The 23,011-nt window shown below is 37.2% G+C and overlaps 1 protein-coding gene across 1 annotated transcript in view; it reads right to left on the reverse strand.

The window, feature by feature from the left end:
• The window catches only part of LOC111156296 (bifunctional heparan sulfate N-deacetylase/N-sulfotransferase 3), a 160,111-nt gene that overhangs the window by 121,251 nt on the left and 15,849 nt on the right, over positions 1 to 23,011 (reverse strand). Inside the window, exon 2 of the mRNA XM_022517076.1 lies at positions 52 to 139. Coding sequence (XP_022372784.1) covers positions 52 to 139 — 88 coding nt within the window. The remainder of the gene's footprint in view (positions 1 to 51; positions 140 to 23,011) is intronic.

A 23,011-nucleotide genomic window follows, 5' to 3' on the forward strand; every position in this document is an offset into this window, starting at 1 on the left:
ATAGAGTAGTCAGAGAGGCCTTATGAGAATAATTAACTTCCGTTTTCTTACCTGTATGGTAAAATTTTCCTGAAAATCCCAGGTTGAACGTAAAATTTGTGATTTGTGCACGCAAAAGATTCTGAGTGTCAAGCAGGGCCTGAAATACACAGTTTAAAAAAAACCCACATTATCCGGTGAGAGAATGGTTTTGAGAAGTTTTAATAGATAACTTCCTTTTGCACTCAAAGAGTAAAACTAGTCTTTTATACATGGGAGAAAATGATGGAAAGTAGTGTTTTTACCACTTTACAACCAGAGAGATGCTTTCAAGATTATGTAAACATATACATATATTTATCCTTTAGCTTGCAATAAATCAGCAAAAAGTGTCAGCTAGAAAAAGGAAGTTACATGAAAAGTTTATTCTGCATATATTAAAGGAACTATTATCTAGTACATAAAATATATCTCCTTTCACTTCTCAGCGACATAGATCACCAATTGTCAAAAGAAGGACACTCTTTAAGTGTAACTATATAAGAAGGTATGTTGAAACAATCATTGTTACTTTTTGCATATGTCTTTGCTCTTCAAAATCCAAGATTTTTCAATCTTTGAGTCTTAGATTCCCATGAGATAGTGATCGTTCTTCAAAAGGGGATATCACAATAAAGTAAATCTCCAATTTGGGCTTTCATTAAAAAACAAACAAAACCCCTACTTCTGATAGTGAAACTCTTAAAACAGGGTCATCTTATAAAGTATTTACCATGCTATGAATTTTTAATGGACTTCTTTTCTTCCTTCTCCTTCTTTTCTTTCTCATTCTCATTTAAATTCTTATTCTCATATTCCTTCTCTCCCTGTCATCCTCCCCACACAGACTATGGTATCGGAGTACTCACTTCAACTAGGCAAAAAGTAATACTAAATGTTAGATTTGTAAAAGATGTAGTAAACACTTCTTTTACACACAGGGAAACTGAGGAGAGATGACTTGCCCATTTTCACAGATAAAATTAATGGTAAATCGTAGATTGAGGATAGCTTGCTTGATTCCATATTAGATACTCTTTTCCCCCCTTTCCATAGTATAGCTGGGCCCACAATAAGATCTTTTTCTTTTTTAAAGTAGCATGGCTGACACCTGGAAGCCTTGCCCGCTCAGGTTTAAGGTTTCAATCTTTTTTTGGCAATATAAATAGATAGACCTTTTATTCAGAGATTATCCCATGATTGATTGTATGCCTTATCTGTGCATGTATGTGATTCTTCTTATTGTGTAAAAACAGAGGAAGAGGACTTTTGAATCTCAAATTTAAGTTCATCTGACCAATGACAAGTTTTTGAAATTCAGGTATCTAAATCTTTTTCTATCACTACTCTGTCTACTTGAACAACTTCCTTTGATTTCTCAACTGAATTGGGAAATATGTGGGTCTCAAGGGCACTCAAAAATGGAAGACAGGTCTGTTTGTGGATTTCCATGCCTAAGTACCGAAGCAACAGTGTTAACAATGGCAATGTCATTGGCAATGGCAATTTTCATTAAATTCTGGTATCACAAAGCCTGGACATGGGTTGGGCAGAGGAAGAAGAATTTGGCCAGTTCATCAGTGACAGAGTAAATAGTGGGACCCAGAATCCTATTGTGTGAAGGGGTGGGGAGTGGTGTAAGGTGTGAGCCTTTCTCTTTCTGTCCTAATGGAAGGAACATAAGGTATGGAGTAGGAAGGTATGGATTGAAGTGCCAGCTCTGGGATTTAGAGAAAAGGCATTTAAGACTTGGGAGTCAGATTGCTTCAGTTGAAATTCTGGCTCTGCTTCTTCTTCTTCTTCTTTTTTTAAAAATTAAATTAAATTAAATTTAATTTAATTTAACTTAATTTTTTCAGTGATCCAAAATTTATTGTCTATGCAGCACACCCAGGGTTCCATGCAATACGTGCCTTCCACAATACCCACCACTAGGCTCACCCAACCCCCCATCGCCCCCCTCCAAAACCCTCAGTTTTTCTCTCACAGTCCACATTCTCTCATTGTTTGTCTCCCCCTCCGATTTTGCTTCTATTCAGTATTGGGCATGTTATTAAAGTTTTCAAACCTCAGATGCATCACATGTAAAGTAGGGATAATAATAATTATCTCATTCCCTCTCTCTCTCTCTCTGCCTGCCTCTCTGCCTACTTGTGATCTCTCTGTCTCTGTCAAATAAATAAATAAAATCTTTAAAAAAATAATAATTATCTCAGAGCACTGTTTTGAGGGTGACATACTTTTATGCTCTTGGCACAGTGACTGGCACATATTAGGTGCCCGACAATTATTAGTTGCTGCTCCTCTATTATGGCTGCTGCTACTATCGCTATTATTAATATGGTTGTTGTCATTGGCAGTAATGTCAGACAATTCATATTCTCTGAACTGTTCCCTTCATTTATTGGAGTGGAGACAATTATCTAACTCCTAGAGTTGTGATGAGGATTATAAAAGAGGTAATATATGTGAGGGCTTAATAAGCATTTTTAAAAAGTGGCATAAATATTAGGTGTTGATATAATTATCAACAGTCATAATATATATGTATATGTATTTGTAAAGATTTATTTATTTGAGAGATAGAGAGAGCATGAGCGGCAGCAGAGGGAGAGAGAGTGAGAGTACGCAAGTGCATATTAGTGGGGAGGAGCAGAGGGAGAGAATCTCAAGCAGACCCCCCACAGAGCACAAAGCCTGATGCGGGGCTGATCTCAGGGTCCTGAGACCATGACCTGAGCCAAAATCAAGAGTCAGATGCTTAACTGACTGAGCCACCCAGGTTCCCCTTATATATGTATATATTATATATTACTGACAATTATATCATCTATCTCATTTACTTAAAGTTGTTTTTCTCATTTTATTTGCCTTCAGTCTTCTCCAGCCTTTCTCCCTGCTGCTTCTTTTTCACTTCTCTCCAGTTGAAAATTCTAGCTGGCTCTTCCTTCCTTTTTGATTTTATCTTCTTTATCCATCTTACTTATTTCATTTATTCATTCTACTTACTTTACTTAATGGTTAAAATATGGATTTGAAATCCATTTTAAAATAATTTCTTGTGTGTTCAGTGCTTTAAAGTTGGAAGTTTTTCTATCTCTTTGAAAAAAAAATCCCCAACTAAACTTGAACTTGAACTTTCTGCTTTGTGACTTTTGATTGCCTTTTAAACCCACCTCTCAGGATAAGTTAATATTATGATGGAATTCTTTCCCATTTTTACCAATAACTATCTAAATATATGCAGATCTATATAGGTATAGGTAAGTGAAATTAGAGCCATAAAGCAAAAGTTAGAACTATACCAATTATTACTAAAAATACAGTTTCAAATTTTGCCTATTTATTTATCTATCTTTTAAATGTTTCGTTTGTTTATTTGAGAAAGAGAGAGAGAAAGAGAAGGATACAAGCAGGGGCAGCAGCACAGGGAGAGGGAGATGCAGACTCCCCATCGAGTAGGGAGCCTGATGCAGGGCTTGATTTCAGGACCCTGAGATCATGACCTGAGCTGAAGATGGATGCTTAACCAACTGAGCCACCGAGGCATACCGCCTTTGTCTTTTAATAGTATATTATGAGCTTTTTCCTGTAACATTAACCTTCCAAAACCAAATTTGTTAATGAGTGCAGATACTGCATCAAGTTGGTGCCCTACAATTTATTTAGCGATTTCATCTTACTCTTGTACATTTAGGTTGTTTGCATTTTTTGTGTAATATAAATACTGCTCTGTGTATGCATACATATTTATATAGCAATGAAGTAGCCATTTCTGCAAGAGGATAAGAATAATTCTACTCACTTTGGCAAACAAAACAATTTTTTAGCAAATTTGAAAATGCTATGAAAGTATTAAAAGAGAACATAACATCCACTTAAAATTATATAGATTAATAGATTTAATAAAATTAAATAGAATTGACCTATGAATATAATTTAACATGAAAATTTGACTATTTCCAAAATGATTTTTTTCAAATCTTAAATCTGAATGCTCTCCTACAAACTTAGTTTTTTGAGGGTTTATTCCACAAAGCCAAAAACCCTTGCAGGCATTAAGAGATCCAGTTGAAGGCCAAGAAGATGTAATTTAAAGAAATTGAGCTCTAAGAACTGAGCAACATGGGAGCTTTTATGTATCATTGGGCTTTCTCCAACTTTCTTTAACAGAGGGAATATATCAATTAAAGTAAATAAATCAAAGATGAAATTTAAAAATAATTGCAAAAAAAGTTTTATATGGAGAATCATGTTAGTATTCATCACATGTGTGACATTCTTTGAGGGAACGTTTACTAATTTTGTGTTTCTTATCTGTGTTTCCCAGATGATGACCTGTTTTATCTTTTATAAGGTAACTAAAGGAGTTGGTGAGCCAAATTAAAGCTGGGGAAAACATTTTATTGCTGGTCGTGGTTTTTCAGCAGCAGGCAAAAATAGTGTTTCAGCACAGAATTTTTAGTCAGTGTTTTCTTGATTAGCCAAATACTAGTTATAAACATATGTAATCTCCTAAAGTAAATGAAAATGATTGGGCAGCTAATTGCAGAATCTTGTATCTATCTCCTCACAAACGTGCACACTCTGGCATCATAGGCATTAACTTAAAAGATCATTATTCCCCCTTCAGACTGGATGCATGATTTATATAGTTGAAGTGACTTCCCACAGTCACAAAGTTAGTTAAGTGCTGAGGAAGTGATTCAAGCAAAGATTTTAGATTTCAAAGCTCACTGCTTTTGTTGTCCACAGACACAACAAGAATATTAAGGTTGAACACTGATACCAGTGATGTACAGAGCCATTGGTGACAAAATCCACTAGAAGGGAGGAAAAGGTGGTTTTTCGTATCATTTTCACTCATTGGTTGCCACTCCTAGTTTCCCAAACACAAAGGTGTGAGGGGGATGGGAGGACTAGGTTGGTCAGTGAATAGCCAGCCCAACCAGGAATATTTACCCCCAACCCCAGCGTTCATACTGAAAAGCAGTCCCTCAATCCACCTCGTGTGGAGCGGACTGCAGGGTGGTGAAGAGCTGAAATGCCATAGCTGGCACCTTGGTCTCCTCCTCACAGGTGCAGAACTAGGAAAGCTCTCTGTATAAGACCTGTTCCCAGACCAGGAAGATATGAAAGCCTGCTGAAAACACTTAACTGGGCATAACATTAGAGTGAAGGCATCTTGCATAATTAGAGGGAAGGCAGCTTTAGAGGAAAACAATGAACAATAAGGCCGGGGCCAACTATACTATTTGAGTTGCCTACCCAATGCCACTGGGGTGGGAAATCAGAAGGAAATGCAGGCAATTGGGTCAGCCAGTGGAATATATCAGATTTGGCCACTTTTTGTAATAGTATTTAAACTCTCTTGATAAGAAATCTGTAGATCTAGAGCTGTACTACCTGACAGTAACATTCCTAATGGTAAAACAATCACTCAGCTTTTAGTTGTCTAAATTTAAAGTCTACACACAAAAAGGAAGAAACTATGTTCATCCTGCTAACTTAAAATATAAAGACCAAAGGTTGGAGTGTGTTTTCCATGATTTACATGAGCCCTATCACATTTGGGAAAATTGATAGGGAACTTTCACCTAGCAATTTGCTAATTAGAATGAGGTGTTTTAGAGATTATCTTGCTTACTGTTGACATTACCTTAAGTCGCGGCCATCATATGCTGAATGCTTAGACCTTGAGGGTGGCCTCACTAACAGGGCATGATGAATGCATAGCAGATTTGGAATCAGAGTGACTTAGGAGTCTGACTCAGCCATTTGACTACTGTCTAAGCCTGACCAAGTTATTGATCCTCTCCAAATCAGTTTCCTCCTCTAGAAAATGATAACAATATGCTGCTTCTGGATTTGGTATAAAAATCAAATGAGAAAATGGATATATGGGTCTAAAACCTTCCCTAGGACATAGAAGTGTTTTAGCTCTGTGAATGGAATCATTTGTCCCTTTCTCAGAACCTTAGAAACTCCTTATTGTCCTATCACAAAATTCTGTCTTCTATTTCTCACTGTGACCTATCTTGAGTAAAATCAGGCATATGCCTAAAATTTCAAATGTTATTTTCAGATTTCCTTTCTAAGTAACTTTAGTGAATTCTTCATTCTCCAACTCGATGTTTACATATTTTATTGTTTGCATTGTACTAACAGAGTAAGGACAAAGGTTTGTGTGAAAGCAAGGAGAAAATAGCTATATAATAATCTTAAATTATTTCTGTTACATATTTAAACTGGTTCAGACCATACATTATACATAACCTCTAAATTACACAGATGAGAGATGGTTTTGCCAGAACATCTGTTGACATGAAATTGGCAAATAATGATACGTGAGTGGGAAAATAGAGAACAATTAAGTAAGTGCTATTGTAAGTATTCACTTGAAATTGTTAGGCATACTCCGTTTAGCTTATGGATGATATACTAAAATAGTCAAAATACTAATGTACTTTTGAAAAAAAGAAGCATAAAAGTAGTTCACAGTATCTTACAATATAGTATCTTTAGGAAGTGGTAAGTTATATCTCACTCATTCCATTATACAGGAAAAATTTTTATGTGTTGTAATAAACGTAATTTTAACACCTTAATAATTTAAAATTCTTGCTTTTAGCAGCAAAGCAGAGAAGGAAGCAGATATGCAGGATTCCATACCAGGGGACTGGGGCATTTCATTCCACATATGAATGAAATCATATGGTATTTGTCTTTTTCTGACCGAATTTTTTCACTTAGCATAATTATTTCACTTAGCATAATGCTCCATCCATGTCATTACAAATGGCAAGATTTCATTCTTTTTTATGGCTAGTATTCCTGTGTGTGTGTGTTTGTGTGTGTATATACATACATACATATACCACATCTTTATCCAGAGATAAGTCAATAGACACGGGCTGTTTTCATAATTTGGCTATTGTAAATATTGCTTCTATAAACATAGCAGGGTCCATGTATCCCTTTGAACTGGTGTTTTTGTGTTTCGGGGGTAAATACCCAGTAGTGGAATTGATGAATGGTAGGGAAATTCTAATTTTTAACTTTTTGAGGAACCTCCATACTGCTTTCCACAATGGCTCCACCAGTTTGCACTTCCCACTAATAGTACAAGAAGGTTTCTCTTTCTCCACATCCTTGCCAACACTTGTTGTTTCTTTTGTTTTTGATTTTTAGCTATTCTGATAAGTGTGAGGTGGTATCATTGTAGTTTTGATTTGCATTTCCCTGATGATGAGTGATGTTGAGCATCTTTTCATGTGTCTGTTGGCCATCTGGATGTTCTTTTCTGGAGAAATGTCTGTATCTTCTTCCCATTTTTAATTGGATTATTTGTTTTTTTGGGTATGGGGTTGTATCAGTTCTTTGCATCTATGTTCATCAGGAATATTGGCCTGTAGTTATTTGTATCTGTGGTATTTGTTGTAATTTCTCTTCTCTCATTTGTGATTTTATTTATTTGGGCCCTTTCTCTGTTCTTTTGAGTAGAGTCTGGGCAGAAGTTTATAAATTTTATTAATTTTTTCTAAGAACCAGCTCCTGGTTTCATTGATATGTTCTTTTTTTTTTTTTTTTTAATACCTATGTCATTTATTTCTGTACTAATCTTTATTCTTCTGCTGGCTTTAGGCTTTATTTGCTGTTCTTTTTCTATCTCCTTTAGGTATATGGTTAGGTTGGTTATTTGAGATTTTTCTTGCTTCTTGAGGTAGACCTGTATTGCTACATATTTCCCTCTTATGACTACTTTTGCTACATTCCAAAGCCTCGGACTACTGTGTTTTCATTTTCATTTGCTTCCATATACTTTTTGATTTCTTCTTTGATTTTTTGGTTGACCTATTCATTGACTAGTAGCTCTTGCTTCAGTGAGGGATAAATGGGGCTCAGACAGAGCTCTGGGTGCTTCAGGTAATAAAGTCAAGTTTTGTTCAATGAAGAACCTCTTAGTGTGGCTTTAAATCAGATAATGGATCCTTTTTGGAGTGGACTGAAATGCTTTATGACTTTTTTTTTAATGAAAACTGGAGTAAAGATACAAGTGTATACTTTGCCTAGCAACTTTAGTCTGCTGGAACCTAACTGTAAATGCAGAAATAAGAAAAATGCCTAGGAAATCAGAACAGCTACCCAGAATCAAGTATTAGAGCTATTGAACATTCTTTAAGAAAGGGTTTCATGCTCTCATTTGGAATCACTTTATTTTACATATGGGTCTACAGACTTTGTCATCTGCATTCCAAAAATATAGCAGATAAGTTAGCCTACAGAAACTGACCACAAGAAAAGATGCTAAAGAACTTAATGGAAGAATTAGATGGAAAAAGAGCAAATCAACACAAAAATTAAATATATATACATGTTAGGTTGGAGGCAAATGGCTGAGTGCACCACCATAGCCTCTGAACCTTCACAGCACTAAATCCAATCACCAATGTTCAGTAAAAACTGAATACGATAAAGTTGAAAGTAAAAGTTGTGCTGTTGAGTTAATTAATCAACTAATTAATCAAGTATACATTCACTGAGTATGCACTATGTGTCAGACCCTTTGCTGGTTGCTAGGATAATCAACTTACATCCATCCCTCAGTGACAAGATGTTTCAGGAAGAAAAGAGATATCTGAGAAAAGTTTTTTGTTCTCTAAAGTGGTAAACAATGTATAAAAATATAGTCTAAAATAAGTTTTCTGGAAGATGGTTTATAGTCAAATCCCATTACTGAATGACTTAGAGATAAGTCAAACAATTTTAGGCATCAACTCATTCTTTGCACTCAGGTCCAGCCCAAAGACCTTCTTATTGTTAGGGAAACACTCCAGAATTGTTCTTACTTCTGGGTCTTTGCTCTCAATGTTATGCCTGTCTTTCCAAAATCATTACATTTTTACAATTTGCATTTCTTTTATGTCTCTGCTCAAATATTACCTTATCAGAGAGGCTTTCCCAGACCATTCTTATAAATTTGGCAACAACACACCTCCACCTCCTGAGGGCCAGCCTTTCTCATCTTCTTTGCCATACATTATTTTCTCCACAGCATCTGTCAGTACCTAATATGTTATATTGTATGTGTGTTTATTTTATTTATTTTTAAAAGATTTTATTTACTTGAGAGAGAGGGAGAAAGAGAAAGAGAGAGTATGAGCAAGGGGAGGGGCAGAGGGAGAAGCAGACTCCTTGCAGAGCAGGGAGCCCAATATGGGAATCAATCCCAGGATTCCAGGATCATGACCTAAGCCAAAAGCAGATGCTACCCAACTGAGCCACCCAGGTGTCCTCTGTATACTTGTTTATTGTTGTCTACTCTCACTGACCATAAGAAATATGAGAGCAGAGACTTTGTCTGCCTCATTCACTGAAGACTGGCCAGTGCCTGCAACTTTTAAAATTTGTTGAATGACTAAACAAATGAATCTATGCTTCTGAATTGGAACTTCAGGTAGTTGAGCCTAAAGCTGAAGTACAATTCTGGAACTAAAAAAGTAACTAAAATTGAGAAAAATGAGTTTTTTAGACCAGGCCAGCTTCTCTGGAACAGCAGTCATAGCAAAAAGGTTGGTGACTCCAAACATTGAAAGAGAGAAAAGGCCAGCCAACTTGAAGAGACCAGAAATAGAAATGGCCTAACGTCTGACAAAGACTTTAAGCCAAGTCAAGCTACCAGAATAATTTACTTTGACTTTCTGACAACATTCTAATTGGGAGGCTATTAAGAAAGATAATAATGTGGTTTATGGAGGGAAGTTCCCAGGGCTTGAATCCCAGTCCAAGACACTGAGTAACCTTTCCTCTAGCCTTTCCTAAGCCTCAATTCCCTTATTCTGAAAAAAAAAGGGGGGGGGTGACAATACCTATCTCATAGGGTTATAAGGTTATATAAGGTTATAAGTTCTGGATGATGTTATTTATGTAAAGCTTAGAGCCTTGAACATGATAATCACAATAAAATTTTATTATCTTATCCTAGTTCCAAAAACTATGTATAACACCGAAAGTGATGAACATCAGACATGAGTTTAAAAAGTTTAAAAAAGGAAAAAAAAATGATAGGAATACAAAATGGAGTCAACTATAATACAAATATAAGAAATGAACAATTAATATGCTGGACACTGCTATTAGTTCTGTTTTGGCTGTAGTGCACTGGACATGGTGGGGAAAACATATTACTACAACTAGAAAAGGGGAGAGAACCCAGGAGTTCTTTCATGGAGATGGTCCTCTATTTCCTCAGGGGATGAAAAAAGTATTTGGTGACCAGAACCTGACTAGAGCGTCCTCTACTTGGGATGGAACTAAGAATGCATAATAAAGTATGATAATCACAGGGTAGAATCACAGAATGTTAGAGGTGAAAGGTATTTTAGAGATTGCCAAACCTGGTAATTCTCAAATTGTTGCACTGAAGCATCTGTCTTTGAACAGGAGGATAAACATATAACTGCCCATCCCTCATATTCCTGAGACTTTGCTCTGTATATTGACATAGTTCCTATAAAGAAAAAGATTTTTTTTTTAAGTCTATGCTTAACTGAAAAATCCAAGGAGATTTTTCAATAATTTACCTTGGTTTTAACAGAATATTTTTAATTGTTCACCAGCTAAACTAAAAAAGCCAACCAAAGCAAAACAAGGAAAAATTCCTTTTTGTTAAATTTGTAAAATGTAATTCTACTCATGTATATTATTTTAACTCCATCTCTTCTTAGCTGATCCAATCAGACATTCTTGTAAAACTCTTGTGCCTCATAAAACCTCTAGAATTTTGGCCTGGAATTATTCTTGACTAAAGAAGCCTTTTTTAATACAGGGACTAACTAGGTCACAGACATTTGAAAATTACTTATGTCTGACTAATTTACCTAAATGGAAGTATTTCCTTCCTTTCCTGATTTATTTTTCCTTTAGAGTGAAAAAAGTTAGGAAAAGTTATAGGTTTTAAAGAAATAACAGGATCAAAATCAGTCGGAAATAGTGCTTGCAGATTTTAATATCTGGTTTTATAATATTTATTTGTTAATGAGATAAATAGCAGCTTGTTTGTATTGCTCTCCCAGTTTGCATGATTTCAAGCTTCTCTTGCAAATAGGAAGTTCATTTGGCGATTTTAAGTAATTAAAGGTCAAAGAACCTTTAGGTCAAAAGGTCAAAAGCCAATTAATGTCAAGTTAAAAAGCCCATGACTGCTAACTTCATATTTATCCCCAGGGGATTTAATAAGATGGTGCAGTCCATTTCATTTTAGAATGCACCTTTCAGTGATTTATAATGCCCCCCAAACTGATTTCTCAAAGCAGGTTTGCTTTGATTTAAATTAGATTTGCTCTCAAATTGTTGCACACTGTTTAAAATATCTGACATTCACCTCTTTGTGAAATGTGGAATCAAATGCAGGATGGCTCAGTGCCCTAGCAGGTTTTCTCAGCAGGGTTGTTAGCTGTATAGGTGAAGGAGAAGGTAGTTTAGGTGGCTTCTTATTCCTAAGGTGAAGTAAGGGGTCCTGTGAGACAATGCCATAAGGATCAGATGGTCCTTTGTCACAGCTGCTCCAAGGGCCAGGTATGTAGTTAATTTATGAATTTGTGTTTGTGGCAGGTGGTCTCTTTCCACTGGTGTTCTAGCCCTGTGTGCCTTTTCTTTTTAGGTGTATTCTTTGAGCTACAACAGGGATAGCCTTTATGTCCATGATGGACTTAGCCTGATATGTCCTTTCTTTTTTGGCTAGACTTTCCCCCCTAGTTATCACTGCTTCTACCTTGTTCTCAAAGTTTACGTCTTACTCCTTATTGCTCAGGATCAATAATGAGCTCCTAGTTACATGAAACCCTTTTTATTTTTAAATATATCACTTGTTATAAAATCCTGTCATACGCCTCCTGCTTGGAAAGAAGGTGGAAATACTCACCAGATGCTGATGTGTAATTGACATGTGGGTTTCACATGTACACAGGCAAAGCACAGGATAGAAATTTCAGTGCTTTAGTCTTTGAAATCATTAAACAGAATATCAAAGATCACGTTTGCTACATTGTGGCTTCAGACCATTCCCAGTATCTCTTCTAACAATGTACCCTAGGCTTGATTTAAATTCTGAATTATAACCGGTAAGTTGACTCAAAACTGGAAAAAGATGCTGCTATTTTTTCGCCCCCCCCCAGCTTTATTGAGGTTATTTTATTCAATTTAGGTCACCAAACAGTTGTTTGTTCTCCGTGACCCAGTTCAGATGCAAATCAATGACCTAGAAGTGAGGGAGCCCTCTTACTGCTCCAGAGGCCAGGGCAGCATCTATTCGGTTCCCTCATGGGAAATTCTTTTCTCTACAAATATAACTTCATATGAAACTAAAATTATAGTGTAATCAGTGATAGAACTGCCTGGGTCCCATAGGTTCTACAACACTCTCTGCACAGCACTAAAAAATAACACATATATCCCATTACTAAGGAAGAAAGGACCTATACATCAAATTATTTGACATATTTCTGCAGATTGATTAAAAACATTGAAAAAATTTTAAAAATGTTCTTTTCCCACAAATGCTTCCAATATTATAAATTCCAAATAAGAGCTCCACTTGTTATTCCCTGAACCTATGGAATCAACCGCCTTTGTCTTATGTGCCATCTCCTATGATCACAACAGAGGTGACGTGACTGACTGTCAGGGAGCCTGCATGGCCTGGACGTAGAAGCTGTGACTTCATACCTAAACTTCTCAAGCAAGAAACAACTGAAGTGTCAAGGAAGTTACCACCCACTTTATTCTTCTTACTCTGTGTGAAAATACATACAGTGGGTTTTTTAAAAAAGTATGTATATTTATTTATTTGACAGAGAGAGGAAATCACAATTAGGCAGAGAGGCAGGCAGAGAGAGGGGGAAAGCAGGCTCCCCGCTGGGCAGGGAGCCCGATGTGGGGCTTGATTCCAGGACCCTGAGATCATGACCTGAGCTGAAGGCAGAGGCCTAACCCACTGAGCCACCCAGGCGCCCCACACACAGTGGGTTTTAAAAGTGGGTTTTGGAAAGTTAGTTCGAATGCAAAACGTTTAATAAAGTTATACAAAGTCAACCAAATCCAAATTGCAATTTCTTCATTTTTGGAAGCTTGTTATGATGGATTATGTAAAATTAACATTCCAAGAGACATTGTAAAGGCACGAAGGAGACTGAGAGTCAAGTGCTCTTTCTTCTGGCAGCCTGGGGCTGGGAGCAGGTGCCATGTGCAACCAGTCAGGCCCAGGCCACTCCGAATTTGAGTTCACTGAGAAGAGCAATGCGTGTGCATTTTAGATACTTCTGAGTTTCACATTTATTTGTATGCTGTGTTAGCTTGCTTGTTATCCTCCATTAAATACCCTAGGATCAACACAGGGAAAAACTCATATTCTATTTTGACCATGGTTGTAGTAATTGCTGATAACCTTAAACATCTGCCTTCATCAGATTCTCAGTAGTGATTATTTTGATAAGGAATGGCTTAAAATGTTATTCTCAATTCCCTCATTGCCATTATTTTTATTCTCAATCTTTTTTAAACAGGATACCACTGGAGCTTACATAGATGTCTATCATTTCTGTTATTTGACTGGTACTTTCACAGAAAACCCAAGTGGTGACTAAGGTTTCTGCCAACTGTTCTGCTTATTTTCAATTTCACTCTGAACAAGGATAGGAACCGAAACCAAAGAAAGAAAAAAAAAATTATGTAACATTGTATTCTCCACCACCCTAGTATGGTGAGTTTCCCAGTACCTGAAAACATCCCATATTCTAGAGTGTCTAACAACATCCCACAGGTTCTCCTTGGGGAATCCTACCCTAGTAGAGAACCGATAAGGTCAGCCTGCCTTGCATTAAAATCCAGGTTCAGAACTTAGAACTGTCTCTTGGGAGAAGTACAGTAAGTCTGTATTTGGCCTTAAGTATGCATATTTTGTGTGTTGTCCTTTGTAACAGAGAGAGAGAGCCTATGCAAACTGGAAAAGAATCCTTAAAAAGTCATCTTTCTCAGAAAGATAATAACTTAGGCCTTTCAGAGACACACTCCCTTATCTCCACCTCCCCTTCTGCCCCCCGCACCCCCAAAATACTGGCCAAACAGAGCCACTGGAGAGGCTCTAGGTTTGCAGCCAAAATTCCAGTTCTGTAAGATAGCACTGAAATCCAAGGGTAGACTGGAACTGATAGGGTTATTCATGGCTGAGAGAAATCCTCCCACTCTGAAATATTATGACAAGGTGACAGTTCCATGAATCTGTGAATGTATGGGTGGGAGACTGATGGTAAGAAAGGAAGGGAATATGGAATACAAAATACCTTCTAGGATTCTCTTCATCAGGTAGAAAGAATTATGACTTTCTCACCCTTCCCAGGGATCTTGCACTACAGCAGCCAACTCAGGGGTCCCAAGTTATCCCTGAAGAAAGGCAAGAGCTGCAGAACCTCTAGCAGAAATGGCGAGCTGGCCCTCCAAGCATGTACAAGTGCTTTAATGGAGCACTATATTTTGTGCTACCAAGAGGATGATGAGGATACTAGAAAGCTGTAATTCTGATTTTGAGATAAAAATAATATAACTTTACATTTGTATTGCATGTAATTCACAAAAAGCTTCCAATATCATCTCATCTGATCCTTACAACAACTCAAGAGAGGCAAGGCATAAACTATTATTGCTACTGTACATTTAAGGAAACCAAAGCCTAGGTAGGTTAAGTAACTTGCTTAAATCCACAGTAAATAAGAGGCAGAATAGGGTATTTAAACCCATATCTCCATATGGTCCAAGCTGTCTTGTCTAGAAACAAGAAAACTAAAAATATCTTGACTAATATACTTTCCAAGTATAATATCTGATATAGACAAGTCTTTCAATTCTTTTTTTTTAAGAATATAAGACAACCTTTCCTGACATAAACCAAGATAATGTGTCTTATTCATTTTATGTCTATTTCTTAATCTACATTCTCCCCCCATATATAGATTCTTGTGTGTATATGTGTGTATATGTATATACATATACATGTGTATGTATTACATATATATATAGTCTTTCATGGGTATGAATTAACCTTTCATTTTCTCTTACAAAATATTTGAGGCATTTAAAGTGGATTTAGTATTATTAGACCAAGAAGTTTAGGCCAAACTGATGAAACTATAGCATTTATAAATTCATTCATTTACAGTGGAGAGTGTAGATTAGGGCTTGATATCCTGAGAGTTAGGGTCTTAAAAGGGCTCTACTGTGAATTCTCCAGAAGCAAGAATGACTTTCACATTGACACTAAATGTGATTTTCTGTCCTTAGGCCAAGCTGGTTGGCAGATTGCTTTTATGTAATTCCTGTGAAGCTGGCAGGAGGTGACTCATATACATAAATGCCTCTTTCAATCAGGAAGAAGGTGTCAGAGGGCGGGTGGGTGGTGTCTGAATGACTAAGTTTTAAGATGTTAGGGGTACTGAAAAAAAAAACAGTTAAAATGAGGGTTTCTAGGGAGATGCACACATGAGAATCTCAGGATCATGTCAATGAATCAAAGGAAAACTTTGAAAGGATCCTACTACATTATTTGAATCTTAGTGCTCATTTCATAACACTATGCAAAGACAAATTCCCAAAACTACTTGTAAGTTAGAAACAGTCCAGAATTTAAATAAGTTCTAGGAATGAGACTTGATTGCAAGGTGATAAATTAGGAGATTAAGTACCTTGTATGAAAGGGACAGAGGAGTTGTGGGTATGAGAAAGTTATGAGGAAATCCCAGAATCTTTCAGAAATCGACACAGTGGAGGAGTGAAGTATATCCATGAGAAAATAAAGTGCCTATCACATTTAAGTAAAACAATGAAACTTTCCTACAATGGTAGGTATGGGACAGAATAAAAATCGCTGTTGAAATCCTTGAACTGATTTCAGAGAAATGCAAAATAACAGGCCAGGTATCTAGGTGGTAGTTCATAATAGCCGATGTTCTCAGTAAATGTCCAGTGGACCAAAACAATTTCTATCAGTACTTTTTTTTTCCTTTTCATTTCAGTTTAAGGACTATATGTGAATTCTAAATGTCTCCAGGAAGTTCTGGGACTGTTGTTTGAACTATTCTACTATTAGGCCTTTTTTTCTTTTTTTTTTTTTTTTTAAGTCTTCTTGATGTGATGAGTTTCTGAGTGAGCTAGAAGCATTATTTCAGAATACTTTTGATATGATCTGTTCTTGCCAGTAAACTTTTCAGAAAATAATCTTAATTCTGCAGCAAATCTAAGCAAACGTCATTCTAGTGTTCAGAAGCAATCATTATTTCCCCCAGAGTGATTTTTATATGAGTTGCTTTAAAGAATGTATAATCAATTTTCTGTGCAGAGTTGATAAGAAAGAAAATTCCTATGGAACTAAGTAAAAAAAAGGCACGTTTTCACCTTTGTTTTGGTGTAGCCTTTAGAGTGTATCTTCTAAAGTTAAAAGTGAGCTTACATGGTTTATCTGAATGAGTGTTTTGTTACTATCATAGGCTTACTGTAATTTACTTTTATAATTTGTCAAATGAAATGGCTCTTGAAAAAGCCATCATACCACACAAGTGTTCATACTCGCATTTCTCGAAGATGTCATACTGTCATTAAGGTTCCTGAGAGTTTTGAAAGCTACCCAAACTAGAAATCATATATTCAAAAGAACGAGAAAAATATCTTGATTGAGCCTACAGATCTGGCAATAGACTTTGGTACAAACAATAGAATTTGGGACACAAATACACCTCAGACCTAACATATTGTGTATATCATTGTCCCAAAGGACAGATAGTGGAGAGAAGTAAGATTGAATGTTTCAAAATTTAAAAGGCAGTCAGATAGGGTTGGGCTCCTGCACTTCCATTTACATGCTGTACAACCTTGGGTAACGTCTGCATCTCAGTCTACTCTTCTGTAAAATGACACCTTCTTTATGTGACTGCTGAGAAGAACTGACTGCAAATAATACATAAAAGCACTAGATTAAATAATCAACTTAAAACACACAATAAGTCTTTCAAAATGTTACTTCCTTTATCTTTACCTTTTCCTCTTGAATGCTTCTATAGCAACAAAAAGCAAATCGGCACTCCCCAGGTACATTTGAAATCGGGTCCAATGTTGGTTTAGTAAAGTGGGTGTTTTAAGTACCTCTCATCAAAGTGTACTTATAGCTAATTCTAATTAAAGCTAACATTTATTGAGCAATGGGCATTTAATGTTTACTAGGCTCTGTGCTAAGGATGGACAAGCTCATTTAACCCATTGAACAACTCGCTGTAGTTTTTTAAAGATTTATTTATTGAAAGATACATTTGTTTATTTGAGAGAGAGAGGGAAAGAGGGAGAGAGAGCAAGAGCCAGGGGAGGGGCAGAGGGAGGGAAACCCAAGCAGACTCTCTGCTAAGTGCAGAGCCTGAGGCTGGGCTCAGTCTCATGACCCTGAAATCATGACCTGAGCCAAAATTAAGAGTCAGACACTCAATGGACTGAGCCACCCAGCAGCCCCAAAGATTGATTTATTTATCTGAGAGAGAGAGAGAGCAAGTGCGCGCTGTATGGGTGAAAGTGGGGGGAGGGGCAGAGGGAGAGAATCTTCAAGCAGACTCCCTGCTGCGCACAGAACCCTACCAGGGCTTGATCTCACAACCTATGAGGATCATGACCCAAGAGATCACAAGCTGAGCGGAAGCCAAGAGCTCGTCACTTAACCAACTGAGCCACCCAGGCACCCCAACAACTTGTTGTATTATCTCAATCTATTCAACTACTCACTGAATTAGGCTATTTAATTTGTTTTACAGATGAGGAAACTGAGGCACACAGAGGTTAAATAAATTGATCAGAAATTAAAAACTGAATTTTAATTAATTAAATAATTAAATAATATATATATTTTAAAAGACTTTATTTGAGAGAAAGCGAAAGCAATCCCAGAGGCTGAGGGAGAAGCAGACTCGCTTCTGAGTGGGGAGCCCAATGTGGGGCTCAATCCCAGGATCCTGAGATCATGACCCGAGCTGAAGGCAGACACGCAACTGACTGAGCCACCCAGGTGCCCCAAAGAACTGAATTTTAATTTAGTTTTAAAAAATGAATATGAGGTTTCCTTTGCAAGAGGATGGTGTGATTTGGGGATTACATGTTCATAGCACTAAATCTGTATTACTTTTCAAAGCTTATATTGAGGGGCACCTGGGTGGCTCAGTGGGTTAAGCCTCTGCCTTCAGCTCAGGTCATGATCTCGGGGTCCCACATCGGGCTCTCTGCTCAGTGGGGAGCCTGCTTTCCCCTCTCTCTCTACCTGCGTCTCTGCATATTTGTGATCTCTCTCTTTCTCTATCAAATAAATAAATAAAATCTTAAAAAACAAAACTTATATTGAAAGCATTAATAAGCTATGACACAATTCCATGAAGAAAAGCTATGGTACAATTCTCCATAGTACTCCTGAATTCCTGCATGTCTTGTGAGAGGAAGCACTGACTGTCTTTACTTTGTACAGTCTTTTCAAGGATGTTTGTAGAGCAAACAACCTTGTAAGACAGAGACAGTCTTCTTCAGAGCAAAGGGCAAGTTTGCTTACTTTCCAGTATAAAAAGGACTGTCTGCCTTGGAGGCAAAGGTCATGCTAGCTTTGGACCCATTATAAAAGATTCATTTCCTTAGATGAGGGATCCTCTTTGTTATGCAACCCACTGCATATGCAGATATCAATCATCTGGAGCTCTTCCCATCACCCTTCAGGAACTGGCATGTGGAGAACCAGCTTAAATGTGGATACTCTGGCTACTGCTATTGCTGTGAGTAATAAACTACCTTTTGTCAGCATCCATGAAACTGTGGCAGGCTGACCTGTAAGCTTGCAAATGGGGGTGAAATCTCAGACTGCTCATAGTTCTTAACACATGGCAAAAGGAAAATTGTAAACATGCATGGACAGCAAAAGATCCAGTGTGTTTCAGGTATTATCTAAAGCAACTGAAAAAGGATGTGTGTGTGTGTGTGTGTGTGTGTGTGGCGGGGGGCGGGGGCGATAATCATTTCCAAAGGCTGTGCTTTATAATGGACCAGAGAAGCTTTGGGATAGGAATTTGTGTGTATATGTGGGAAAAAAAAATAGAGGGCATATTGCTTGAAACCATGGATAAAGAATAAATATACATGGCTGTAAACAGCTTTCTGAAGACAGGTACACTGGGCTGCACATGATTTATATGTTCGCTTCTGGCTTGAAAATGAGCACTGATACTAGATTCACAAAAGCTGTTAAATTCTTCTGAGGCTGAACACTGAACACTGCAGGAAATGGTTTCCTGTCTGTATTCTTACAAGCCCAATAAACTGGTTTGTGACTTTATGCAACTATTATATCTAGCAAATTGGGTGGAGAAAGAAGGGTTAATTTACTGTGAGGATAATTCACTGTTAATAAACTGTAACAAGCATCAGTAAGCAAAGAAATGGTAGCTTAATGGGGATACAGTAAAGAGGAATTTTCTTGCTTTAAGTGTACTTAATTAACACAGTTCATCCTCTGGGGGGCAGGAAATAATGAGACCATAACAGCCCTTGCCTCTGGATTTTGCTAAGTCTGTATAAGAGCAACAAATTATTTCACATGTAGCAAATCCCTCCTGTTACACGTGAAAGACCTTGTCATACATACATTTTAATTTAGATATAAGTAGATTTGTGAAAAACTAAACAGCACATTTTTATAACTCAATCTACTTTAGTATTTACAGATAACACAATCTAATATTTGCATTGTACATATTATTTAAAAATAAACTGAATTTTACATGCACATAATTGTGTACTGAGAATAATGGATGCAAAAGTGTAAAAATCTTCCTTAAAATGCAGTATAACTTGTAGGAGATAAAGGGGAACCAACATGTAAATATCCAATGACTGCTAGGGCATGACCTCAGACTTCTTCAGACTTCATGAGGTAGATATTATCATCATCCCTATTTTAAAGATGAGAAGACTGAAGGTTCGGATGGGTTAAGCAACTTGTTCAGTGTTCACAACTCGTATGGACCTGAGTGTTGAACCCATGTTTGCTCAAGTCTGAAGCCTTGTTATCCTTTCACTTTACATCTATTCCTTGTGTGATAAAGATAGGTTCTAGGAAGATAAATTCATTTATTATCCTGGATTCATATTATTCATCATAACATCTTTAAGTAATTAATCCAACATATATTTATTGAGGGAGTGGGGACAGTGAAGGACATTTAAAAATGCCACATACTCTTACTAGGAGGAGTCTATAATCTGATGGAAAAGCACATACATGAAATGTAAAATGGAGGGCATTTTGTGATACAGAACTTCAAATGAGACTTTCAGGAATTAATTTAGGAAGAGGACATTCCCTAAAAATAATGAGATAAAGAATTCATTCAGCGTCTCAGCCATTTCTGTGACATCTAAATATATCTCAGCCATGACCTTAATGATAAAGTGCCCCAGGGCTGGTCATCTTTTATTATTTCTCTCCCATCTCTTCCTAGGTGATTTCATCCAGTGCTAAGGCTTTATTACTATCAATATGTTAGTGACTTTTCAATTTATATCTTTCCATGTGACTTCTCCCTGAACTCTAGACTTGCATACCCAACTGCCTGCCCATCTCCACTTGGACACCAAAAAGGCATCATACACTTAATGAGTCTAAAAGAGAACTCTTGATTTTTTTCCCCCCTTAATAATAAGTAACACTATGAGACAGGCACTGTCCTAAGTACTTTACATGTGTTTAATCATTGAATCCTTGGGGTACACCGATGAGGTAGCTGCTATGACAGTTCTAATTTTACATAAAAGGAAACTCAGGCACAGAGGCTAAGTAACTTGGCCAAGGCCAGTAAGTGATGAAGATGGGATATCTATGTACACAGTGTATGCTGTCACAACCACTTCAGGATACTCCTTTCTGGGTCCCCGAACTCAGGGAATATGCCACTGACAAGCCAAATGTTAAGAGTTATCCTTGGTTCTACTCTTTCTTGAAGTTCCTCACATACCATCCATTAGCAAGTTCTTTCAGCTATATGTCCATAAGATATCTCAAACATGCTATCTTTTCACCATCTTTCTTATCACCATCATTACTTACCTGGCCTATGATGAACATTTAGCTGGGTTCTCATCTTCCATTTTCTCTACAGTCCTCTCTCCATATGACAGACAGTATGATTTTTTAACCTGAATCAGACCTTATCACTACCTTGGCAAAGATCTTCAGTGGCTAGTCCCTGAAATTAGATAAATTCCAAACTTCTCTCCATGGCCTACCTGGCTAACTTTCTGAACTAATCTCACCTTAGGCTCCTTCACATCCACTATGCTCCACTCACACTGGCCTCCCTTTTCTCTCGCTTAACCACACTAAGCTGTACTGTAGGGTACCTTGTGTGGAACTCTCTCACCCCAGATCTTTTTTTTTATTCATGGCAGGCTGGTCTCTTCTTTCAAGTCTCAGCTCAAATGTTATATCAGAGAGGATTTCCCTATCCAGTATCTCCAAGTCAGAACTCCCCTGTGCCTACCCCCAGCACCTTCCATCACTCTCGTGAGCTCACTGAATGCATTTCATTTTGTTCATATCTCTCTTATCTCTATACCCAAGATTTTGTTGTTGTTGTTGTTCATTCGTTTTTATGTTTATTGTCTGTTTCTTCTCATCAGAGAGGTGAGATGTATGCCAGCAGTGAACTTGTCTGTCTAGGCCACCACTATATCACCAGCTCCTGCCAGAATGCCTGGAACATAGCAGACACCTATTACTATTTTCCGAGTGGATGAGCAAAAAAATGGTCTCATTTTTTTCTAGCTGATCTTATACCTCTACAGCATTTAGAACTAATTTTACTCATGTTAGAATTCTTTCCAAAGAGCCGCTCAAATATTCTCTCCCAAATTCTTTCCAAATTTGCCCACAAATTTACTGAGGGCATCCTGGAATTAGGTATCTGGCAGATACAGTAATTCTTACAGGAGACATACATGCTATGAAGTTGGTATTGTTCTCATTTTACAAAGATGGAAACTGATGGTTTCAGAGAGGTTTAGAAGATTGCGCAGAGTTACTCCACTAAAGAGGGCACAGTTGAGATTTGGACTCAGGTTGATCGGTCTGACTTTAGTTCCCACATTCTTTTCAGCAAATATTTTATGTTCAGCTATGCAACTGGCAAGGAAAAGTAAATAATCAGAAGATGAAATGACAGACAGCTTTCCAGCCTGTATAAATGTGAAAGCAGGGAGGAGGATGACTGAGGTCTACAAATGGTTGAGGTTAGAAAGAATGGTCAAAGATTTTGTAAGAGCTAGGGGTTGGGAAATTTATTTCAAATTAAAAGTAAGCTTATGAGATGTATTACAGTAGCAGATGGTAGAGAATAATTAGATAATTATCTTTTAACTATTTTAATAAGATTTGTTATAGATGGATCATAGGTTATTCAGGGAAACCAGTGTGTTTTGGAATATCCTTCACCTGAAATGCTAAAGTCAGAGAGCTCAACCACAACTTCTCACAACATGCCTTTCATTAGAGCTGTCAGGCAAAGCATAGCAGGTGGGCCGATGATTCTAAGAATTTCTAAGAATTCTTAGAAAAGGGTGTTCTGCTCATGCTATTTCATCATACAGTTACTCTGTTCAGATCAGTTGGTGCTGGGCTTTCCTTAGTAATGTTTGAAAGACATTCATAGTCTGAACTGAAAGAAACCTTAGAAATGATTAAATCCAACTCTTTCATCTCAGCAAAAGAAACTAAACCCAGGAATAATAATTTATAACTTGTAAAGTGCTTCCACATTCATAGGTTCCCTGCATTCTCACAATGGCTCTCTGACCAAGGAGGTGCATTATTTCCACTTCCGTCTTCACATGGGGGAGTGAGGCTCTGAGTGGTTACGTGTAAGCTGGTCACTACAGG

The sequence above is a fragment of the Enhydra lutris genome, unplaced genomic scaffold (genome assembly GCF_002288905.1).
Source record: "Enhydra lutris kenyoni isolate GAN:26980312 unplaced genomic scaffold, ASM228890v2 scaffoldscaffold3, whole genome shotgun sequence".
Classification (NCBI taxonomy): domain Eukaryota; kingdom Metazoa; phylum Chordata; class Mammalia; order Carnivora; family Mustelidae; genus Enhydra; species Enhydra lutris.